The 23174-nt window shown below is 42.1% G+C and overlaps 2 protein-coding genes and 1 non-coding gene across 6 annotated transcripts; 2 read left to right on the top strand and 1 right to left on the bottom strand.

The window, feature by feature from the left end:
- The first annotated feature begins 1093 nt into the window (after positions 1–1093).
- MAK16 (MAK16 homolog) lies at positions 1094–10750 on the top strand. 2 transcript variants are annotated; one of them, XM_036454721.2, is made up of 10 exons: positions 1094–1217; positions 3684–3733; positions 3822–3931; positions 4025–4089; positions 4479–4630; positions 5911–5965; positions 8081–8155; positions 8739–8852; positions 9490–9555; positions 9707–10750. In XM_036454721.2, the coding sequence occupies exons 1-10, from the start codon at positions 1203–1205 to the stop codon at positions 9899–9901; spliced, it is 897 nt and encodes a 298-aa protein (XP_036310614.1). In that variant the 5' UTR covers positions 1094–1202; the 3' UTR covers positions 9902–10750. The 2 variants fall into 2 exon arrangements, with proteins under 2 accessions (XP_036310614.1, XP_036310613.1); XM_036454720.2 differs by lacking the exon at positions 1094–1217 and having other exon boundaries at positions 3660–3733.
- Positions 8410–21295, bottom strand: TTI2 (TELO2 interacting protein 2). 3 transcript variants are annotated; one of them, XR_006743009.1, is made up of 8 exons: positions 20282–21292; positions 18089–18275; positions 17164–17256; positions 15094–15281; positions 14873–15016; positions 12354–12516; positions 10296–10462; positions 8410–8820 (listed from the first exon to the last, which is right to left on the bottom strand). XR_006743009.1 is itself a non-coding variant. In XM_036454715.2 (7 exons), the coding sequence occupies exons 1-7, from the start codon at positions 20926–20928 to the stop codon at positions 10358–10360; spliced, it is 1527 nt and encodes a 508-aa protein (XP_036310608.1). In that variant the 5' UTR covers positions 20929–21292; the 3' UTR covers positions 10289–10357. The 3 variants fall into 3 exon arrangements, 2 of the variants coding, with proteins under 2 accessions (XP_036310608.1, XP_036310610.1); XM_036454715.2 differs by lacking the exon at positions 8410–8820 and having other exon boundaries at positions 10289–10462; XM_036454717.2 differs by lacking the exons at positions 8410–8820; positions 10296–10462 and adding an exon at positions 11875–11931 and having other exon boundaries at positions 20282–21295.
- Positions 21296–21634: 339 nt separating this feature from the next.
- LOC118731109 lies at positions 21635–21737 on the top strand. Its single transcript, XR_004991802.1, has one exon. It is a non-coding gene; the product is annotated as a small nucleolar RNA U13 (small nucleolar RNA).
- The last annotated feature ends 1437 nt before the right edge of the window (positions 21738–23174 follow it).

The raw sequence follows: 23174 nt of genomic DNA, 5'->3' as shown, positions 1-23174 counted from the left end.
AATGTTTCTATCGTCCCTTCCTCTCTGTAAAAATCAATAAAATATATATATTTAAAAATAAGAAAAAATATTTTAAAAAAAGGGGAGGGAGTGCGAAAGGGGCCAAAGATATACAGCGCTTTACAAAGAAGGAAAGTGAAGAGCCAATACGTATGTGAAAAGATGCTTAACTTCTTTTTTAAAAACATTATTTTTATTGGTTTCAGAAAGGAAGGGAGGGGAAGAGAGAGAAACATCAATGAGAGAGAACCATTGATTGGCTGCCTCCTAAACGCCCCCTACTGGGTTCGACCCAGCAATCCGGGCATGTGCCCCAACCGGGAATCCAGCTGTGGTCCAAGTTCAACCACTGAGCCACCAGGGCGGGGCACACCTTTTTTTATGAATCAATGTAAACTATAGGTTTAACACATAACCCCATTTTTCCACATGAAAAAAGTTTCATAAAGGTTAAGTGACTTGCCCAAAGATATTTTAGTTAATGCCAGTTGATTTTTAAAACCTCAGTTGGGTCCAAAAATCGGTGTTGAAACGATGCTTTCTAACAGGGTGGTCCTAATTCATAGGTTTCACCTGCCAGCAGCACCGTTACCTATAATAACACATTTAATTATTTTGTGTGATATGCAAAGCAGGGGCCCATTCTTATTCTGAGATTGTGCCTTTCTTACTCCTTTGCTATTAAAATGGCCTTTCTTTTGAAAAAAGTTGTTAGTCCTTCAAAAATATGTTTGCATATTTAACACTTGGACCCCCTGCCGCACCAAACGCGTTATCTGTGGGGTACGAGGGGAGGGGAAGTACGGGCGCGAGGGTCTCCGGTTACAAAGGACCGAGATAGAATGCCGCTCGTTGGGCGAAGGAGTGAAAGCAAAGGAGCCCTGACCCGGCAGCGGGCCCGGCACCCGGGAGGCTGGAGACAAGGACGCGCCGGACGCCCCCGACTCCGCGCTCCAAGACTCGGAACCTTCTCCGCCCGCGGCTCCGCGCCTAGCGCCCGGCAAACCCCGCGCACGCGCAGAGCGAGCGGAGGCCGGGAAGGTGCGCACGCGCACATCCCACCGCCGGGCGGCGCTGTGTGCGAGTCTGACACATCGTAACTCTCGCGGTAGGTGAGGCTAGGCATAACGGAAGTGAGTTTCCGGAAGTAGTATGGTTGCTTCCGGGAACTGGCCAGCTCCGCACGCTGAATTGCCGGCACCATGCAGTCCGACGATGTGAGTCTCCTGTGCTCTGCCAGCCGGGGTTTTCGCAGGGTGTCTCGCCGTCTTTCGGCGACTCAGAGGCGCGTACTCAGCTCGCCCACTGCCTCGCGTGGCTCTGGAAGCGGGGCTTCCGGTTTCCGGGCGTGGGGCTCTCACGTGTCTGCCCTGAACCTCCAGCCCGGGGGCTCCAGCGGGGTTCGGGGGCCAGAACACCAGCTCTCAATGCAAAGGGTGGGCGGGTCCAGCCCCTGTGCCCAGCGACGATGGGCTGTGCGTCTGGGCCTTGGGGACTTGAGGGGCGGGTAGAGGTTGGGGGGAGGAGGAGGGAGCGCGATATGGCGAGTTTTCGGCATCAACTTGAAGGATCTTTTTCATGCATGTGCACCTTACTTTTCAGTCTGCTTTTGCTGGGCTTGGATTTTTCTTTACTTTTGTTCCACTGTCTGCCCAACTTATAATTTTGTCTGATCAAGTTATAACTTGATCCCCAGTAGGAGCCGTGCAGGAGGCAGCCAATCATCCTCGATTCATTCATTGAGTAATTGGCAGGAGAAATACCTGCGTGCTTACGGTGTGCCAGGCATTGTGGTAATTCCTAGAGATGTGGTTGTTCATAAGTCGGGCAAAAGACCTGCTTCCCTGGAGCCCTCTGTCGGGGGACAGGTGAACAAATAAGGGCAATTGCGGTGCACACAGTACTTTGAAACACCAGAGGTGGTGAAGTAGAGAGCCATTGGGAGAGACCACTTCAAATAGGCCTGATCAGGGAAGGTTTCTCTGCATAGAAGACGTTTGAGCTGAGATCTAAAAGATGAGGATGACCCGCCAATGAGGGGCTGAGCTAAAAGCAATCAACCCAGGCAGTAGGAGCGTCAAGTACAAAGATCTGGAGGTGAGAGAGAAGGAATATATTCAAGGATCACCATGAGCGTGTTAAGTCTTGTGAGAAGTGTTTTTAGGGATTTCATGGGAAATGACATCTGGTTTAAAGCTGTGCAAAGTTCTCTAGTGTGAAAGGTTTTTGGAGAGAAAGAATGAAAGGAAGGAGACTAGAATATCGTGAAGGAAGCTTCAATTAAGGTAGTCATGGTGGATATGAAAAGAAATGGATAAATGTGAGATGTGAGTAGAAAAGAGTTGGCGATGGGTTAAATGAAAAAACGAGAGGCCGAGGATATTTTGATTTGAACAAATAGTTGAGTGGTGATTTTATTTCTGGAGAGGGCAAGACTAGGGGAGGAGCACAGTATTTTGAGAGATGGGGAGTCTGAGAGCTCCATTTGGACATGTTAATGTGTATGATGATGCCTTTTAGACAACCAAGCCGAGATGTCAAGTAGCAGCTGGATGTATATACAAGTTTGGTGCTCAGGAGAGAAGTTTGGCCAGGAAATAAAAATTTAGGAGTCATAATTTAGAGATATTTAAAAGCCACCAGCCTGATTGAGCTCCTACTTCTCCAGTTTCATTTCCTCTAACCTGTTTCCTTCCATTCCCTGTTAAACACATCCTACGAAATTACAAAAACGTTTGCTCCCTTCTTTTATATGTGTCTTTCCCGTTAGCTACTTTATAAAAAACCTTTCCCAGTTCATCAAGGCAGCTTGCTCAGAGGCTCACATACAACATACACCTCTTTGGTACTTTGCTGCTTTGTGTATGTGTCTTTCTCCCTAACCAGATAGATAACACTCTTTAAGGACCAAACCTGCCTTCATTCAACAAGTACTTGTGTGCCTCCTGTTTGTGAGGATTTGGGGATGTCAGTGCCTTACATAAATTAAGTACAAAAAATGCTGAATGAATAAAGAGCACATTAGCCCAGGTCAGGTAGCTGGGTTGGTGCAGTGGTCGCCAGCGTTTCAGACCTCGCAGACCACCAGTTGGCAACCACTGGGTTAGAGCATTGGCCTGATATTCTAAAGTTGCCATTTCAATCCCCGGTCAAAGCACATAAAAGAATCAACCAGTGAGCATGGCAGTAAGTGGAACAAGAAGTTGATTTTCTCTAAAAATCAGTAAAAAATATAAATAAATAAAAGTATAAAAACCACACATTGCGAAGGATAGCAGTAGAATTTTTCTTGCCCTCAATGAAAAATTGTATTTCCAAAAGTCTAGTACTGGATAGTGAACATTTAGAAAAGGAAAGTTACAAAATATGTAATATGATCTCATTTTGTTGAAAACATACATATAGGCATACTAGTTCTTAGAATGTATACACATATGGGAAAACTTGAAAATATTTACAAAATAATAATGAAATATATCTGGGTAATAGGTTATGGTTATTATTTGTGTTTATTTTTCTATAAGAATCTGTTATATTACACATATAAAAGAAGACTTTTAAAAAGCACTTTTTCGTCATTCCTCAAAGAGGTCTCTCCTTAATAAAAGCTTAGGGCATTGTTGGATCAGTATGCCACCTGTTGGATCAGAGCAGTTGCAATGGGTTTATACTTTGTCTTGCAGGTTATCTGGGATACACTAGGAAACAAGCAGTTTTGTTCCTTCAAGATAAGGTGAGTCTAGATTTGCAACTTGAACAGATTCCTCTAGTTGCCCTCTTGGTAACTCATCTTGTAATGCTTGCTTTTCCTCCCATTCTAGAACCAAGACACAGGGCTTTTGCAGAAATGAATACAGCCTGACTGGCCTGTGTAACCGGTCATCCTGTCCCCTGGCAAACAGTCAGTATGCCACTATCAAAGAAGAGAAAGGTAAGGCCCAGTTTCAGCTTTCACGAGAACTTCTTTTCAAAAGATGTTCTTTAGTCTCTAAATGATATTAAAGGTATTTACTTTATCCTGCAGGACAGTGCTTCCTGTATATGAAGGTGATAGAACGAGCAGCTTTTCCCAGGCGGCTCTGGGAACGGGTAAGACTTGGAACGTAATTTTACGATGACCATTACTCAAGAGCAAAAATGCCACATTTTCCCTCTTCCGTGATCATATCTAGATTAAACTCTGAAGCCATCCTTATTAGGTCCCATAGTGCCGTTAATAGTGAAGACCTAATCATTTATCCTTGCCCTTCAAGCTTCTTTTTTCTTTTCTTTTTTAAATATATTTTTATTGATTTCAGGAAGAGGAAGAAAGATAGAAACATCAATGATGAGAGAGAATCTTTGATTGGCTGCCTCCTGCACACCCTCTACTGGGGATCCAGCCACAACTAGGAGTCAAACCATGATCTGGTTCATAGGTTGATGCTCAACATTGAGCCACACCAGCTGGGCTCAAGCTTCCTTTATCTGTTTGATAGGTCCGGCTTCATAAAAACTATGAGAAAGCACTGGAGCAAATAGATGAAAATCTAATTTACTGGCCCCGTTTCATTCGACACAAGTGTAAGCAGAGATTCACCAAGATCACCCAGTACCTAATTCGAATTCGAAAACTTACACTAAAGCGACAGTAAGTATTTGGATAATTTATTTTTATATCTATTTTTTAATGGATTGTACAGTAGGTCCTCAGGTTACATTGGAGATCCATTCCTATGGCGCAATATAACATGCTTTTCTTTTTTAATATTATTTTTATTGATTTTAGAGAAGGGAGAGGAAGAGAATGATAGAAACATCAATGACGAGAGAGAATCATTGATCAGCTGCCTCCTGCATATCCCCTCCTGGGGATCAATCCCGAAACCCAGGCATGTGCCCTTGACCAGAATCGAACCTGGGAACCCTCAGTCCGCAGGCTGAGATTCAATCCACTGAGCCAAACCAGCTAGGGCCATAATGCGATTTTCACCATAAGTCGGAACCCACCTACATAAGACCTCACATGGAGCACATACACGGCAGTAATGAAATGAAACAGTAAAAAAAATTTAAAGCAAGATAACAATTCCTGACCTTTTCTATGGTAAGTATTGTAAATAATAAAAAACATAAAGCACATATATACATACAAAAAATGATGGAACTTTTTTTTTAATAAATAATGGGAGGTGGCGACATAACCATGAAATGACATACATCGAGTCCGATGTAACCTAAGGACTGCCTGTATTATGAAACAGTGTTGTGGAACCTCTAGTAATACTCTGTATAAAATTCAACTGGGGGTAGCCTTTTGTGGTATGCTAAGAATAAGCTTCACCTCAGGTTAAAGGCATGCCCTTCGATTTTGCAGGAATTTTAAAATATAGTATAATTTGATTATCCCCTCCCTGTCTAAAAACCAGCTTCAGAACATTGTTTATAACTCCCTGCAGGAACCTTAACATGGGGGGGAGGGGGGGTGTGTTTAAAATGACCTAAAAATGTGAATAAACAGGAATGTAAGAACTTTACTCTGAGTACACTGCAAACTAATTTTTAAAAATGACATGAAATCCAGACTTAATGGACTCGTGACCTGTGGAGAATACTAAAGCTGTCAGTCTTTTTTTTTTTAAGCTATTAGCCTTCTACAACAAAGTCCTTTTAGTTCACTGAAGCATTGTTGGCATAGTGGATGTCCTTAGAAGTCTCAGAATGCCTCAAGAAAACAAAAACAGCCACTTTAAAGTAGATACAAAAATGTTTGATTTTTTTTATAGCATTAGATTTATCTAGAAAATTTTAAGTATATAATCTTGCTGTATTGCTCTGAATCCTTCAAAATGAATTCCAATCCTTCTCATTTTTTAAAGGAACACATAGCACATGTACTTGGATTTTCTGATAACGTGTTATTTCTCGTAGGAGGAAACTTGTTCCTTTGAGTAAGAAGGTGGAGCGGAGAGAAAAAAGAAGAGAGGTAACTTATTGCTCTGATATTCATAATGTCTGTATTTTCATTGCAGGTAGGGCTATGTAGGTAGAAAAAGACTCAGTCACCATTGTCTGTGAGCTTTTCAAGCCTGGGTAACAGCAATAGTTGCATAAGATATCTGATATTCTATATTTTAAGATTGTGACTTTCAGGGCAGGTTAACATGTGGGCACTTGGGGATATATATATGTCATGGGGAAGACATACAGAATCCTTTAGAGAGCCACAGCTCCTTGCCTGAAATTCTGGAGGTCAGATGTTTCAGAATTCAGAATTTTAGTATGTCGCTGATCTTACATATTGCCCTCAGCAGGGTTTGAGCATACTAATCCAGCACACTAGAAGTTTTGCAGTGAAATATAAGAACGCTCTTTCACATTAGATGGAATTTTTTAAATCTCTAATTAGACTCCAGTGATATCAAATCATATTAGGCCACTAAATTGAGGTGTGTCTTTTTCATTATTATTTAGAAATTGTTAGTAAGGAACTGACTGGGATTATTTTTTGAAGAAAGCTGAGCAGCTTTGTTACCAAAGTAATGACTAGCAATGTTAATAGTCTGCTGTCATGGAAAATCTAGTCAGAAATCTCCAGTTTTGTCACAAAGAACAGTTGGCCTGAACTTTTCTTATGCTTTTCAAGACCCAGGAATTAGCTTTTCTCGACAAGTCCAACTAGGTATTTGCTTTGCTTACTTTCTTTATAGCAAAAGATATTTACCTGGTTTTCTCAAATTCTGACAAGAAATAACTTTAATAAATGCTTTTGTTTCCATTAACCCATGGAACTCTGTATCTCAAATCCATTTTATCATTGGTCTTCAAGCTTTTTTGATCACTTACCCCATCAATAAAATTTTTAACATATGCTCCTACTATATATCATTTATAAATGTTCTACATGCATACTTGCGTTCATAGGTATAAGTAATTGTTTGTGATGGCCTGGTTGTTAGCTGAGTAGAAATTTGTCCTATGGGCTCTCATAATTGACAGGTATAGCAGGGATGCTTAGAGAAGTGCATTGTGGATTGTTTGCTCTTTATTTTCATTCTCCACCACCAATTGTTAAAGAGGTGTTCATGCAAATCTTTCAGAAATTAAATTTTTCCATTTATACTGAATAATTTTGAAGCTCTCTGGAAAAATGCAGATTTTTTAATGTTTTGGGAAATTATGTTTCCAGATTTTTAAAGTGTGTGATTGAAATTTTTGTAGGAGACATTTTCAGAAATATCACATAGATGTAATTCTTTTTTTTTTTTTTTTAAGGTGGTCTATGCACAGTGTTTTTTTTTTTCTTTAGACTCACTGGTAAAATATTCCCTTTCTGTTGAAAGAACAGATAAATGTATTTACTTTTTAAAACTCCTGCAACATTACATAATACAGCCAGCCATTTGTCTATTTTCTTCCTACACCTCACTGGATCTGAGGTGTAGGCATCTACTTCAGAGAATAATGTAGAACACAGTACTTTTAACTGACCCCTGTGCCCCAGCCTTGCATTGTGATTTATCTGACACTGCTCATCATGCTAACACAGCTTCAGTGTGGAACACTTTGAAATCCTCTATCATTTCCACTAAATGCACAATCTTAGGCTAGAAAGGCATATTGAGGTTAGACTTGTATGTTTTGGTGGTGAGTGATACAGGTTGATACCATGTGTCATTTCCTGAAAGAGATCACTGAAGGAAGAGATTTTCTTTTTTGTATCACATGTCTGTTGGAAACATAAATGAATGAGGGTTTCTGTTCCCTTTTCTGTGAATCTGCTACAGGATTGCTTATTTTCTAAGACACTTAAATGTATGTAGACCTACCTGCTTTGTATATCTATAAAAGGCTTACTTAGAATTTAATTTAAAATGCTATTTATAAACTAGGTATTTTTTACATTGAAAGGTTACCAAGAAGGGATAAGAGGTAAAGAATTACATCTGGTTGGAGAGGCAGAAGCCCCCATAATAGCAAGAGGGAGAAGTGATTACATCTTCTTCTTTATAAAAACTTGATATATCATTTCTTCTATTTCTTCAGGCTGGAAAATGAATACTAGTGAGGTAAATGGGTTTGCTTTTTTTTTCTTTTGCAGGAAAAGGCATTAATAGCAGCTCAGCTGGATAATGCCATTGAAAAGGAATTGCTGGAGAGACTTAAACAAGATACGGTGAGAAAGCTAGGAGCTTGGGGTATGGATTTTGTCTTAGGTAGTACAATCATATTAGGCAACGTGGGACTAGTGGGAAATGGGTCTTATTTTTAAAGGTGCTAACAGTTCGCCGTGATTTTATTCCTGGAACAAATAACATATGGGTCCTGGCTTCATTTAAGTTCATTGGTGCAAGCGCATCAGATGTTTTGGTGGTTCTTTAAAATGAACTTTTATTCTCTTAAGACTTAATGTCATTTATAGAGACAGTATGAATAAAAAAAATTTTTTCTTTATTCCTCTTTATCAGCAAAATTTTACATTTGTCCTCCCTGTGTTCTATAAACTACTACGGTTTTAAGTGATTTTTCTTTCATCCTTCATAGAAGTTACCAGTTTGGAATTAACCACTGATTATTTAAATGTTAAAATGGGTTTTTTAAAGACACTGCCAACTCTAGACTTGAAAACAAGATAGAAATATTACTCATCAGATTAAATATTCTCATTTCACTGAAGAAAAAATACGCTTGTTGGACGGTGGACTGTAAGTGTGAGATTCACATATATAATAGTTAAAACCAATCTGTGTGTTCTCCAGTACGGCGACATCTACAACTTCCCCATCCATGCCTTCGACAAGGCCCTGGAACAGCAGGAGGCAGGGAGTGACTCTTCAGATGCTGAGGAAAAAGAAGATGAAGATGATGAGGAAGTAAGCCTTGATATATTTTTGTTTTGTCCAGCAGTAATCCACAGGACTAGCTCTATTTTGAGAGAGAGGATGTCATTATCATTCTCTTAACCAAAAGTAATGAAATGGTCTTATTTTTCTATTATGAGGTTAATTCTGATTCAGCAGTGGCTGCTGTGTACTCCATGTTCAGCTAACCAAATATGCACTGACAATTTTAGTCTTACTGATGGGCTTTCTAACATTTTTCCTGCGAAAGACAAAGGAAGAACCTTCATCAGCTGTAAGAATACATTAAGGAACCTACTAAAATTTACAAGGATTTAATCTTATTATTAACGTATTATGTTTAGGAGAAGGGCAGATTTAGCAAGATGTTTAACCACACAGTGTACTCACTCACATAGGTACAGAGACATACTTTGCCTATTACTAGTTTTTTATTATTTGAAACTAATAACTTGGTTGAATGTTTGTAAATCTTAAATACCGATTTCAGAAGTTATTAAACTTGGAAATAAGTAGACTTGGGTTGACTAGCAAGTAAATTCTGATTCTGATTGTTACTTATGCATTTAATTATCAAAGACTATAACACTAGTTGTCTAAATTGAATTTTCATAATGTATTTTGACCTAATAATTGTGTTTTATTTTAGGATGTGGGAAAAAGAGAGTTTGTGGAAGCTGATGAGGTGGATGAGAGTGACATAAGTGACTTTGAGGTGAGATTTGTGGGTGACAGGAAGAAGGGTTTCCAAACACACAAAGGCAGATAAATCCTCTAGTTTCTTCTAAATTGAGAGGAAATGGAGTTTGGGGAATGAGTCTACTAGAGTCTTCCCTCTTCTTAATTTCTTTCCCTCCTCATGTTAGGATATGGACAAACTGGGTGCCAGCAGTGATGAAGACGAGGGAGAGAAATCCTCCAGTGAGGAAGAAGAAAAGGCCCCTAACGCCAGACACAAAGGCAAAACACCCTTGAAAGGACCTCTGCGGAGAAAACGAGCCTATGTGGAGATTGAGTATGAGCAGGAGACAGAGCCTGTGGCCAAGGCCAAAACCACGTGAATTACATTCAGACATTTGTAACAGGACTGAACATTTTGAACTTTATCCTGCCCTCATATACATACCTCCAGTTTTTACTCTTTATTTTGTATGTCACACAATATTTGTGTTTTTTTGTATTTATGCCACTTCTGTAGAGCAAGAAATCTGGGGGATGGAGGAAATCCTTAAAGTTGTAAACAGTATTTTTATAGCTTTGGCATGTGTTGAGGTGATAGCTTGACGGATGAGTTTATTATTGTAAATATTTACAAATGGTAGCCACCTTAGGTGTCCCCCCCTCAACTTTAATCAGACATGTCTAGACTTCAGTTTTATTTTCTTGTTCTTTCTCTATTTCTATTAGAAAAGACGAGGAAAAATATCTAAATTAAATTGTCCAATAATAAAATACCTTTTTCTTTAAATAATTCCATTTATACAACAAGAAAAGCCTCTTCTCTTTAGGAAAAGTTTTTAAGTTCCACTGTAGGGAGCGCCTTCAGAAGCCTGCTGCACCTTTCTGACACACTCCACGACCTTCCTGTCTTCGCAGCTTTGGGGAATTTTAGCCAGGAGACCCTGAAACATGAAACCAAACAAGCTTTTATTTATTTTTTTTGGTGATTTTTGTCCTTTTATCTTGGTTTTTCTTTCTTGGTTTCATACTCAAAGAAGGAAAGAATAGATGACACTAGGGGGACAGTTTACAGAACAAGTGTAAATAAGAATTGTTGGCATGCTTAGAAATGGCTCATGAAGAAGCTGCTTAATACCAGCTGAAATGAATTAGACTGGATCTGGGACTTGAAAACTTCCTGAAATTAAAGAGCAAAGATGAAGTTTAATTTGAATAAACTAATAAGACAACAAACTATGCTATCTCTAAATATGGATTTCTTTTCATGCTGTCTTACACCTTTTCCAATGAAGACTTCTAATGGGATAAGAAATGATGCAATAGTTTATTAAATATATGTATAAACAAACACATAGCTATTATATGCTAGTAGTGACCTGGTACATGGATTTGTGCACACTGAAAGGAAATTAATTAGAAGGTAGCCAGTGGGGCGGGACTGAGAGATGGGCTGGACATGCCCTAGAGCCAACCTCCTGCAGTCCCTCTATGATCAGCCGCACCTGGGGTGGCACCGTGGCTCAAAGGGCATGTGCAGAATGAGTGTGGTCCCTCGGCCTGGCCTGTGGGGATCAGGCTGAAACCGGCTCTCCAACATCCCCTGAGGGGTCTTGGAGTGTGAGAGGCACTCTGCAAAGTTGCCCTCACACAGAGTGTGGAATGCAAGTGTGAGTGTGCAGTAAACCAGATTCGGGGCTGACAGTGACCCAGCAATAACATAACCCAAGGCTGGAGGTGGAATCGCACAGCCCCGTGAGGAATCAGGCTCCCTCTCTGGTTTGGGGTTGCATCTTGCAATCCAGGAACCCTTGTGGGATGTTGGAGAGCCAGTTTCGGTCCGATCCCCTCAGACCAGGTCGAGGGACCCCACTGGTGCATGAATCAGTGTACTGGGCCTCTAGTATGCATATAAGATCTTAGTTAATCTCTTCCCATCCTCTACCACCTTCCCTCTGAGATTCATCAGTCTGTTCCATGTTTCCATGCCTGTGATTTCCACTCCTACTTTGAGTGTCTGCCTCCTGGTGGTCAGTGTGTGTTATAGCTACCAGCCGGTCAGCCAGTCACTTAGGTTCTTATATAGATAGATGGCTTTGAGAAGTTATCTTTTGTAGAATATGAGACCAAGGAAAGAATTCCCATGTGAATAAATAAGAGTATGGAAAAACAGTATGGAAACCTTTCTAAATTACCCACCTATTTTACTCCTTGGTAGCTTATTGCACATTATTTCACCTGTTTTTGTTTGTTTGTTTAGTATATTTTTATTGATTTCAGAGAAGAAGGGGGAGGAAGAGAGAATCATTGATTGGCTGCCTCCTGCTGCCCCCTACTGAGAGGATTGAGCCCACAACCCATGGGTTGATGCTCATCTGCTGAGCCACACCTGGCTGGGCCTGTTTTTTCTTAACTGGAACAGAATTTACAAATACTTGATCATAATCCTTTCGCTCATTTTCTCTCCTAGGCCCAGAGATATTTTCTTTTTTCTGGGTGGGGAGCAAGGGTACTAGGTTCACTAATGCTGGGGACAATGAAACCAAGGAAGAAATTAGGATAGAAGGAACACGGCTTAGGCAGTGCTCAGTTCTGGCTCTCCAGAAATGTTACAGGAAAAAAGACCCCAGAGATATTTCCTAATCCTTCTGCCTTTTGATCTGATTTGTTCTGAATACCTTTGCTCAAAGTCTATAGGAGGTTAGAGAGCTCCAGAAGTGAGCACCTGAACCCTCCACATTCATTTACAGACGTGGTCAGACACATAAATAGCAAACAGGACTTAAGGATAATGAGGCCTAACTGAGACCACGTGGCATAGGTACTGTCCCTTACCTTCACTTGTCCTTGAGAGCAGCAGTCCAGGAGCAGCAGGCAGTCTGTGGCCTCCTCTAACAAAGCACTCTTAACAGGCTCAGGTGTAAGGCTTGAATCCCTTGCTACATCACATATCAGTTTCAAGAGAGCCTTCAATAAGACCACAAGTCTACAGGAAACTCTGGAATCAAGAAAAACTATTCACACTCTAAATCAGGATGTTAAACCGGAGACTTCACAAATGAAGGAACTAAAGTCAAATGACACAAGAGCTGGAAGCATAACCAGAGACCAGGGTTGATTTCTTTAAGCCCATTGCTTTCTGAGCACTGCCCACACTCACTGGCCTGCCTGAGAACACCTTGTTCCCCTGGGGAAACTTGGCTCCACTCAGGCAACAGCCCCTCCTGAGAAGGGAGAACTGGGACTTTCCCTTACCAGGGTCCTACACTTTTGGCCAGAGATCAGGAAACAGCCCATTGTCCTTTAACTTTTATGCAGTCTGGGGCTGGAAAGTTAAAAAGAGGAAATAGCTGGGCTTCTGGGACGTAAGTGTCAATCTGAATTTTCTATCTATCAGTTAAACCCCACCCTATTCAGTTATGCTTATTAGCCTTTCTAAGAAAATGGTGATGGTTGTACAAAATTGTAAATGTGCCTAATGAACTGTACATTTTAAAATAGTAAATGTTGCTGAAACCGGTTTGGCTCAGTGGACAGTGTCAGCCTGCAGACCCTAAGGTCCCAGGTTCGATTCCAGTCAAGGGCATGTACATTGGTTGTGGGCACATCCCCAGTAAGGGGTGTGCAGAGGAGGCAGCTGATTTTCTGTAAAAAATCAATAAAATATATTTTAAAAAATAAGTATAATTTAAAAAAAAAAATGTTTGTGTGTATGTTTTTCACCACAATAAAACTAAAAAGCTTTCATGGCAGCTGGAAAGTAATTTTAATATAGTGTGAAAATATGCATAATAAACTATATTTCTGGACAGAAATATGATGGAGAAGTTTGCATCCTCTGCCTTAGTCTAAAAAATTAAATGTTTTCCTACAATCTGTATATTGCTTAATCTTCTACCTGTCATCATTCCATATATAATCTGCTGTTTCCCAAGCCCCACCCCTCCACAATACATCACATTCACCTTCTAACCCTTACGTTTGTTCGCCAATCTCTCTACTTTGAATCTTGGTCTCTGCTCTTTAAAGGCCTGACAGTATTAATATGATTCAGTTTCATTTTTCCATCTGTTGTATTCTTTAAATATTTGTGCACCTAATACCAGGTATTGAGTAAACTCTGGTACACTCAGTATACCAAGTGGTCTTCATCCTCCTGGAGCTTATAACGAGTAAACAAATGTATCCTGGTTACAAATGTGACTTAGGGAAACACTTGGGTACATTATAAAGAAACCAGAGGCCCGATGCACAAAATTCCTGCAAGAATAGGCCTTCCTTCCTCCGGCTGCCAGCATCAGCTTCCCTCGCAGCCCTGGCTTCATCCAGAAGGACGTCCAGTCTAATTAGCATTATGCTTTTATTATAGATGAGATAATATGGTTTAGAATAGATACATATTTAGTTAAGACACTGGATTCTAGATTAATTAAACTTTATTCCATGTAAGAAAGCCTTTTGTTGCCCTGGCTCAGTTGGAGTGTTGTCCCATGCACCAAAAAAGTTATGGGTTCGCCGAGACCGGTTTGGCTCAGTGGATTGAGCATCGGCCTGCAGACTGAAGGGTCCCGGGTTCGATTCCCGTCAAGGGCATGTGCATTGGTTGCGGGCACATCCCCTGTAGGGGGTGTGCAGGAGGCGGCTGGTTGATGTTTCTCTCTCACCGATGTTTCTAGCTCTCTATCCCTCTCCTTCCTCTCTGTAAAAAAAAACAATAAAATATATTTATGAAAAAAAAAAAAAAAAAAGAGTTATGGATTCGATTTCTAGTCAGGCACACACCTATATTTTGGGTTCAATCCCCAGTCCGGACCCATACCGGAGGCAACTGATCCATGTTTCTTTCTCACATTGATGTTTCTCTTTCTCTCTCTCAAATCAATAAAACCATATCCTTAGGCGAGGAATAAAGAAAAAGAAAGCCTTTTGGTGACTTAACATGTTTGGATGCCAGTTCACTGTTCCCAATACCTACTTCAAGCCAGAGTTGCAATGCTTTCTAAGCAATCGGATTCTAACCTGGTATTCTGGTCACTGTTCAGAATTGTGCTATCAAGTGCTCTGTTCTCAACTGGATGTAAAAAAAACATTAGGATGAACAAAGCTAGGCCTGTCTTTTTGAAGCACTTCTGCATGGCCTTTTAAATTGAACATGCCTTATTAATCTAGAGAGGTACACCTGAAGCAACAATGGGTACAGTTTATCTTTTAAATGACATTTTCTCAGTTACATAAGTATTAGAGGTATAAGTGGCATATCCTTAACACTCGGCACTGCATGTACATCTGGGCAAGTTCTGAAGAGAAAATCTGAGTTTCACCCCCTCACCACACATGTCTGCTGGCTGTTATACCTGGGCCAAGTATACTGCATCAGAAGTTTCAGTGTTTCCAATATCTTCAATCTAGCCTCCTCCTCTGGCCCATCGTAAACCTCCAGATAACCAAGGATGACTCGCTCTAGCCTCTTCAAGTGCCGGACGGTCAGAATCCCCAACCTACAAACAAAGGAGAAAATGTGACAGCAGAGGAATGAAGTCAAGGAGCACGGCCAACCAGCAGCCCGAGCACTCGCCTCTTCACAAAAGCCGGGAGGTTCCTTGCGTAGGTCCTGCGTAAGAGGACGCGGTGCTCTGGCTCCATGTGGGTCAGGACCAGCTGCAGGACCTCATCACAGTGTGTGGTGGGTCGAGCTGCACCTCCCTTCCAGTGCAGGCCCTTCTCCAGGACTGGGAACAGGTCCAGCAGACACAGCAGCACAGCCTAACAGAGTATGGACAGGAGCTGTAGCCATCTATCCGCATTCACAATACTCTCTGGTCTCTAACAACGTTAATAATCTATTAATGTAATGTCATAAAATTCTAAAGCATACTAGTTAGAATACATTAAGTGTATATTACTTTATTTTTTTAAATCTTTTTTTCTTTCTCTCTTTTTTTTTTTTTTTTTACATTATCTCTGACAGTCCCAAATAAGTTAATACTTTCTCCTCAGGACTGTTCTTTGTTAAACTATAAAATGGGAAGGCAGAGCTGAGACTTACTTTAACCCAAATTTTAGGAGTCTGAGTCTATTGTCACTGTATTACTAAGCCTAAGTGATACTTACATGTATACTTACAACAAAACTGCTCCTAAATAGAATCTAAAATGGTCCTCATTTGTATCCAATTGGACCACTCTATCTGAAGTTTCAGTGTTTAGGCAATCCCTTCTAGCTCTCTGGGCTCTCTGGTTTTCTTGAAGTTTTCTGGTAGTGTTTTTTCCCTCTTCAACACCATCTCAAGAGTTCTAATCTTTCTAACTGTTAAGTACCTGGATTTTCAATGCCTACAATAATATTTAAAAAAGAAAGGTGACAATGTGTGGGTAGGCATAAAATAAGAAACATGGTGCTAGTCTGTGTGACTCAGCGTTTCAATGTCGACCCGGGAACCAAGAGGTCACCAGTTCAATTCCCAGTCAAGATACATGCCTGGGTTGCAGACTCAATCCCCAGTAGGGGACATGCAGGAGGCAGTGGATCACTGATATTTCCTGACATTGCTGCTTCTATATCTCTATCTCTCCCCCTTCCTCTCTCTCTAAAAATCAATAAAACAGAGTTTTTTAAAGAAACATGGTTATTTCTAACCCTAATTTTATGTAACTTGTTTATAACTTGTTTCTTCTGTCCTGAGAATATTCTCCTCCTCCTCCCCGTCAAAGCTCCTATTTATCCTTCATAAGCAAATACCACCTTCTCTGGAATCCTCCAAAAACCACCATCAACCCTGGTTAGTTGCCTACTGCTGGACACCCACTGCACTTTATACAAACCTCTTTTAATAGATTTATCACTTTATACTGTAGGCATACGTATAAACATTCATATATTCACCTAAACATTTTCCAAAGGTCTTTGGCTTTAAGAAATCCTGTCTGATTCATTCACTCCTGGAACCTACAAAGGTTACTGGCACACAGAGGTATTCAATGTCTATCGGATGAAAGAATAAATGACACTAACACACCCAACATACAAGAGATTTCAAGTGTGTGTGTGTTAGTAATAAGTCAGCACAAAAGACACTTAAATTACATAATAAAAACAGAACTTTTTCAAACATAAACTTGCCCCCAAGTGATATGTAATTGACCCAGATGAAGACAAAATACTGGCTTTTCTGTGGCTGCTCAAGAATGTGGATGCGCCGAAACCGGTTTGGCTCAATGGATAGGGCGTCGGCTTGGGGACTGAAGGGTCCCGGGTTTGATTCTGGTCAAGGGCATGTACCTTGGTTGCATGCATATCCCTAGTAGGGGGTGTGGAAGAGGCAGCTGATAGATGATTCTCTCTCATCGATGTTTCTAACTCTCTATCTCTCTCCCTTCCTCTCTGTACAAAATCAATAATATATATATATATATTTTTTAAAAAGAATGTGAATGGTGGCTTGGTTTGGAGATATTTTCACCAGTCACTGCTACCTCCATACTTTCAGCTTGGCAATTAGTGCTCACTCTCCAAGAAAATGTCTCTCAATTATTTTTATTCACATAATGCCACTTCCCATTCTCCTCCTCCTCCCTGTCAAAACTCCTCTTTTTTTTTTTTTTCTTTTTTTTTTTTTTTAAGATTTACCAACAAATCTTACAATTACCTGAATGAGGTGGTGCTCCGGGGTGTACAGATGGTTGAAAAGGGCATGGTATAGGACCTGAGCCCTATTATACTGGAGCAAATCAGCAGCTGGCTGCAATCAGACAAATCACCCAATTAAAAGAAAAGTTAGCAAGGCAGGCAAACGTTAATAATTTTAAAAGCTGAATTATGGGTATATGTGATCTATTATACCACTCTCTCTACTTCTGTGTATATTTTAAAAGCTCTATGACACAAAGTTAAGAAAGAAATATACAAACTTCCTCAAGTAATATCTTGCACATTTGGATATAACCTCTGTCAGTTTGATGTTTTTGATCCTTGAAAATCAACTGTTACTCAAATCTTTCAGTTTGAAAGTGGCCTATGTTTTATGTGCACAATGTTTCTTATGTACTGAGTGGCCAGATTATTATGATCTCAGAACGCATAATAATCTGGCCACTCTGTGTGTGTGTGTGTGTGTGTGTGTGTGAGAGAGAGAGAGAGAGAGAGAGAGAGAGAGAGAGAGAGAGAGAGAGAGAGTATTAGAGGCCTGGTCCATGAATTCGTGCATGGGTGGGGTCCGGCCAGCCAGGGGGAGGACAATGGTCAGTTGGACGGCCTGTCTGCTGGCCAAATTCCTGGTTGAGAGGGAAATTTGCATATTAGCCTTTTATTAGGTTGGATATACACTGAGTGCCAGATCATAATAATCTGGCCACTCAGTGTATATATTACCTATGAGAGCCTCTAATAGGTTGGCAGATGGAATTAATATAAAGAGAAAAAATATAAATAAGCGAATTTAGTCACATAACGGCAATAATAGAAGCTAGTTAATAAAAGATGCAAACATACTAGTAGACAAGATAAACTAGTGCCATCATGGATGGGGAACCGCCATATGACTCATCTGTCCCATCAGAGCAGGGGTTGCTTACCACATTAAGCACAATGTGATGGAGGCAATGGACACCAAGGACTTTGTTCTCAGTTTGATAGTCATCTGAGATGAGCAATGATGGGGGAAGTATCCTTTCCAGATGTTGGTTCAGCCAGGGCCTAGTGACCTGTTGCAGAGTCCAGGAGAAAACATGTTTGGTGGCAGGGTTATTCTTCCAGGATTCCCTAAGTGGGAATGTGAAACCAAATAAGTACAGTTGACTAGCAAAGAAAATTAAGCTAAACAGAGTATGTTCTTGTCATTGAAAAAAATACATCCCATATAAGGTAACACCTGATGTTAATAACATACATTTTAAGATTTAAATCAAAATAACTTACAGAACTTACACTACATGCATTTAACATTTACCCAGAGCTCTGAATCTAAAGCTTATCCAATGAGAAGAAGCCAGTCATAAGCACAGCAATGTAAAGGATCTGTGATGATGATAGAAATGGAGACAGTGAGGATATGTTGAGAAGGAAGAGATAAGATGTCTTCAGAGTCGTCGTCTTATTATTATTATTATAAAGTAATCAATATTTGATGAGCAATTTGTAAATCTGAACAGCGACTAATGAGTTTACACACATTACTTAATCTTTAAAATAACGTATCAGGCAATATTACTTTTATGTTATAAATAATGAAACTGAGGATCAAAGAGATTATTTGACCTGGTCCTACAGAAGCAATAAAAGGAAGCACCACCAGCCTCAAAACTAAGCCTTTTAATTCCAAGTTCCGAGTAAAATGACAGCTATGCACACATTGTTTTCTATTAGTACAGTGCTACAGGTACCTTTGCAGCACATTTGGTCCAAACATCCATGAGCACCTTTGGTCCATGCCAAACAGCCCCTGACATTTGGTCCTGTCAACGATGTCCACACTTAGGAAAGTGCCTGCCCCGGCCAGCGTGGCTCGCCGGCGTGGCTCAGTGGCTGAGCATTGACCCATGAACCAGAAGGTCAGGGTTCGATTCCCGGTCAGGGTACATGCCTGAGTTGCGGGATCGATCCCTGGTGTGGGGCATGCAGGAGGCAGCCGATCAATGATTATCTCTCATCATTGATGTTTCTATCTCTCTCCATCTCCCTTCTCCGAAATCAATAAAAAATATATTTTTTTTAAAAAAGGAAGTGTGCCTGGGCCCAAAGAACCCACGTTTATTTATACTCCTGGTTTGCAGGATTAATACATAAAATACTATTACATTTTATTGGTCCAATAATTGTGTTGTGCCTATATTGCCAATAATAACCTTCTCCACTAGATATCCTTGCTGGTCACATTATACCTGGGGTAGGAAGATGGGCTATCATGGACCAAATGTCTTACGGACGTTTTGGACAAGACCACACACCAAGGATTTTTGGCTAAATCAAATATCTCCATGGTCATCGTGGACTGGAACTAATGTCCACTAATCACAAATACTAACACACCAAGTAGCAAGTGGAAGCTCACAACATAATACTTTATCTAGCCCTAACCCATTTGGCTCAATGGACAGAGCATTGGACGTGGACTGAAGGATCCCAGGTTTGATCCCAGTCATGGGCATATACCTTGGTTGCAGGCCCGATTCCCAGTTGGGGGCATGCAGGAGGCAGCTGATGGAGGTTTCTCTCTCATTGTTTACAATTCTCTATCCCTCTCCCTTCCTCTCTATAAAAATCAACTATATATATATGTATGTATGTATATGTGTGTGTATAGAAACAAAAACAAGCTATTTAAAAGACAGAACAGAGACTTAAAAAAAAAAAAAACTTTATCTAATAGCAATCTAAAGCTTATATTTTTCATCCCAAATACTGTTTCCATATCTAATAACCATCCCTCCCTATCTACTAGTGATGACTTTCAAGATCCCTAAGTTCAAACTAAAAGTTTAGATCCTCTCCAAGCTCCCATCTCCATCTCATTTCAGAGAGTTAAATCCAAATAAATGAGAGAGAATTTCCCATTTCCAGGGTAGTCGTCATGAGGACCCGCAATAACATTAGAAAATAGAGTCTGAAGACTTGTAGGCTAATGTCAAATTTACCACTAGCTACTTATGTCATTTTTAGAGTTCCAACCTTTCTGGGCCTTAAGAGATCTGCCCTAACAGCCTTCGAGCTCTATCATTCTACAACAGCCTGAAGTTCAATTCGCTGGCCCTTCCTGCAGGGGTACTTACTTATTCAAATCGGGCTGCAGAAGCCCCATGATCTCAGCAAATCTCCCTTTCTCATCTTCATTTTCTCCGTGGAGGAATCCCGCCACCGAACCACACTCGGCAACGTGAAGCAGTAAGGTGAGCACCTCTCTGGCCACGTCCCGAGATCGTGGCCTGGTCCATGGCTGCTGCACACTGTGTGTGATGGCAAACACGTAGATGGGTGCTGCCAGGGGACGCAGGCCTCTCTTCCAGGCAGGGCAAACCTGGGGCTCCTTGGCAGACTCCACTTTCCTCAGCAGCTTCATGAACAGCAGCCCAACTGCTGTCGCCCTCTCGGCCACGGTAGCGTAACCATCCCCTCTCCCTTCCTCCTCCTTGGGTGGGGCTGCAAACTTCTCCAGGGCAGCTGCCACCTTCCCCAGCACCCCAGGCACTCCGCCCTGCGGGGCGTCACTCCCCTCAAATAGCCGATCACACTCCGTGGCTTCTAGGAGAGCACCGAGGTCTTGCAGAGCTGCGTTTCTGGCTTTGCCCCGTCGGGACTCCTGACCGGTAAGATGGTGCAGAATCTGGGACAAGGCCTGTCCGAGGTCAGAAGAAGGGCACTCGCCGGGCAAGGAAGAGGCCTCCCGCGGTGGAGATTCCGGAGAGCCATCACGCTCCATTCCTGACCCCGGCAAGCGAGGGGCCGAGCTCCCGGGAGGACGAAGATGAAGACGAGAGGGGATCCGCTCAGGAGGCACCGGAAACTGGGATTCTCCCAGAGAACAGAACTAAAACCAAAGCAAACGACGAGACATCTTGGAGGGCGAGTCTAATCAAAGAGTCAAGTGTGCGAAAAGGAAAGGGAAAGCGGCCTCTCCGGGGGCAGAGACAGAATCTCAGCCTCCCAAAGTGAAGTGGAGAAATGACTCTCTCCTTCCTGAAGACTCAAAAACAAACAAACACAAACCCTGAAGCTTAACACGAACGCGTTTGCCGACACCTGCAGCCCTCCCGGCACCTCCTGAGCGGAGATGCGGTCCTACCGGAAGTCGGTGCCGTAAAGCGTAAGGCTAGCTTCCGCCTATGTACGTCAATTCTTCGTTGTTTCACGACATGTTGTCGTAAAGCAACACAGAGCGCGTTTTTCTAAGGGTGGCGCTATTGGGGAAAATTTGCATAGAGAGTGATCCGCCCGCTCATATTATTTCTGCTTTCACTTCTTAAGGTAGAAACAAAAGAAAAAAAAAATCACGGGATATCGGCTATGTTTTAAAAATATACGTGGTCTTTTGTGTCTACACTGAATACATGCGGACTAGGTAGGTCACCCTTTCTGAAAACTCAGTGGGCTGTGTCTGAGAATCCCTAACAAAAAAGCATAGGTCGATCCTTTCGGAGTTCATAAGCGTGATGATTGGGTGTTCACGCGGCTGTGTGAGGTGTGCCGCCCATTAACCTTGTTACGCTTTGGCACATGACCCGTCTGACGTGAACTTGAAGGATCCTTGTAATGCACCGTTGTCTCTAAAACAACAGTTTTTCTCATTGCTCCTTGCTTCGTGTCCGAGTGCCACCCAAAGGAATCCTTAGGTTGGGCCGTAACTTCCTGGTTGCAGTTGCAAGGTCTGGTCCAGGAGGGGGCGCCCTCGCCGCGGATGGGTGCGTGGGGCTATGGAGCTGCGGGGCTGGGTGGGAGATGGCCAGCTGCAGCGCCTATTGCTGCGCTCAAACCGGCTTTGAATGGGAAAGGGAGTCACAACCCCGAGCGCCCCTTTCAGTCCCAGCCGGTCTCACACTGCGTCCGCAGCGCTTCTCTCCCCTGCTCTGGGTTCCCTGAGAGCAGAAAGCCTGTCCAGGACCTGAACAACTTTGCAAGTTCGTACGGGACTTCATGTATTTTTATAGGAGGAGCCCGGGGTACACGGGCTAGAAGCCGCTTGTCATTGGTGCCAAGGCCTGGGCACGAGCGCAGGGAGACGGGCGTCGGACACCCGGAGGGGTCGAAGAGCAGGCTCTTGGGGGTAGAGGGGCAGGCCTGCTCAGCCTCGGCAGTGCACCCAGCAGGTCGCCTCCTGGCTTTGGGATTCCTCCAGCCTCCGAGCCCCCAAAAGTGCATAAAAAGCCCCCAAAGGATTGTCCTGTGGGGAGCGGGGGGGGGGGGGGGGGGGGGAGAAGGAAGAGCGGGGAGGGAGATGTCAAGAGTAAATTCTTCTCCCCAGGGAGAGATCTGCAGGACCCTTGGAGAGGGTCCTGCTTGCAAGTATCCAATGTTTCCTTCCTTGCTCCCTCCCTCTCTCACTGTATGGCCTTGGGCAAAAGTTCGCTAACCTCTCTGCGCCTTAATTTCTTTAACTGTAAAATGCGGGTAAATAACAGTCACTACTTCTTTATTTATTTTATTTATTTATTTATTTTTGGCATTGATTTTTTTTTTTTAGCATTTTTTCTTTATTGTTGAAAGTAACACAAATGTCCCCCTTCTTTTCTTTCTTTTTAAGTTATTATTTAATCCCTACTTAATCTTGTTATGAGAAATAAAGGAGTTAAATAGGCAAGCTGCTTAGAGCCCTCTGTTCATGGTTAAGTTACAGATGTTAGCGCTTGTCGTTAAGCCACAGCTTCTGTATTAAGGTACATCTTTTTTTCGGAGGATTCTTGTGGCTAGGGCCCTTCTCGGCCTCTTTCATTTGGCGGTGCCTCTTCTGACCAATTGGTGGCACTCATGATTTTCGAAGCAATTTCAAACAGAGATAAAAATCGTTTCCTTCCACGGGGGCTCTCCCATACTCAGGACCGTGTGCCAGCAAGATGCCAGTCCACAGACAGTTACTGTCTCCGTCCTGTGTGGGAGCCTGTCTTCGCTGTGCCAGGGATCCCTTGTGCTCAGTGGAGCCAAGATCTCACTCCCTGTGAGGAAAGTACTTGT

The sequence above is a fragment of the Pipistrellus kuhlii genome, unplaced genomic scaffold (assembly GCF_014108245.1).
Source record: "Pipistrellus kuhlii isolate mPipKuh1 unplaced genomic scaffold, mPipKuh1.p scaffold_m20_p_3, whole genome shotgun sequence".
NCBI classification, from domain to species: Eukaryota; Metazoa; Chordata; class Mammalia; order Chiroptera; family Vespertilionidae; genus Pipistrellus; species Pipistrellus kuhlii.
The sequence above is the reverse complement of the archived record's forward strand: the minus strand, read 5'-3'. Positions and strand labels throughout refer to the sequence as shown.

Bases quoted from the DNA above. Each gene is read 5' to 3' on its own strand.
- TTI2 (XM_036454715.2), bottom strand. From the start codon at position 20,928: ATGGAGCGTGATGGCTCTCCGGAATCTCCACCGCGGGAGGCCTCTTCC. The intron at 15,282-17,163 runs GTAATTGTAAGA...ATACTCTGTTAG, and splicing joins CGGAGCACCACCTCATTCAG to GCTGTGCTGCTGTGTCTGCT. The intron at 12,517-14,872 runs GTATAACAGCCA...TCTTGATTCCAG, and splicing joins ATGCAGTATACTTGGCCCAG to AGTTTCCTGTAGACTTGTGG.
- MAK16 (XM_036454720.2), top strand. From the start codon at position 3,660: ATGGGTTTATACTTTGTCTTGCAGGTTATCTGGGATACACTAGGAAAC. The intron at 3,734-3,821 runs GTGAGTCTAGAT...CTCCCATTCTAG, and splicing joins TTTTGTTCCTTCAAGATAAG to AACCAAGACACAGGGCTTTT. The intron at 3,932-4,024 runs GTAAGGCCCAGT...TTTATCCTGCAG, and splicing joins CACTATCAAAGAAGAGAAAG to GACAGTGCTTCCTGTATATG.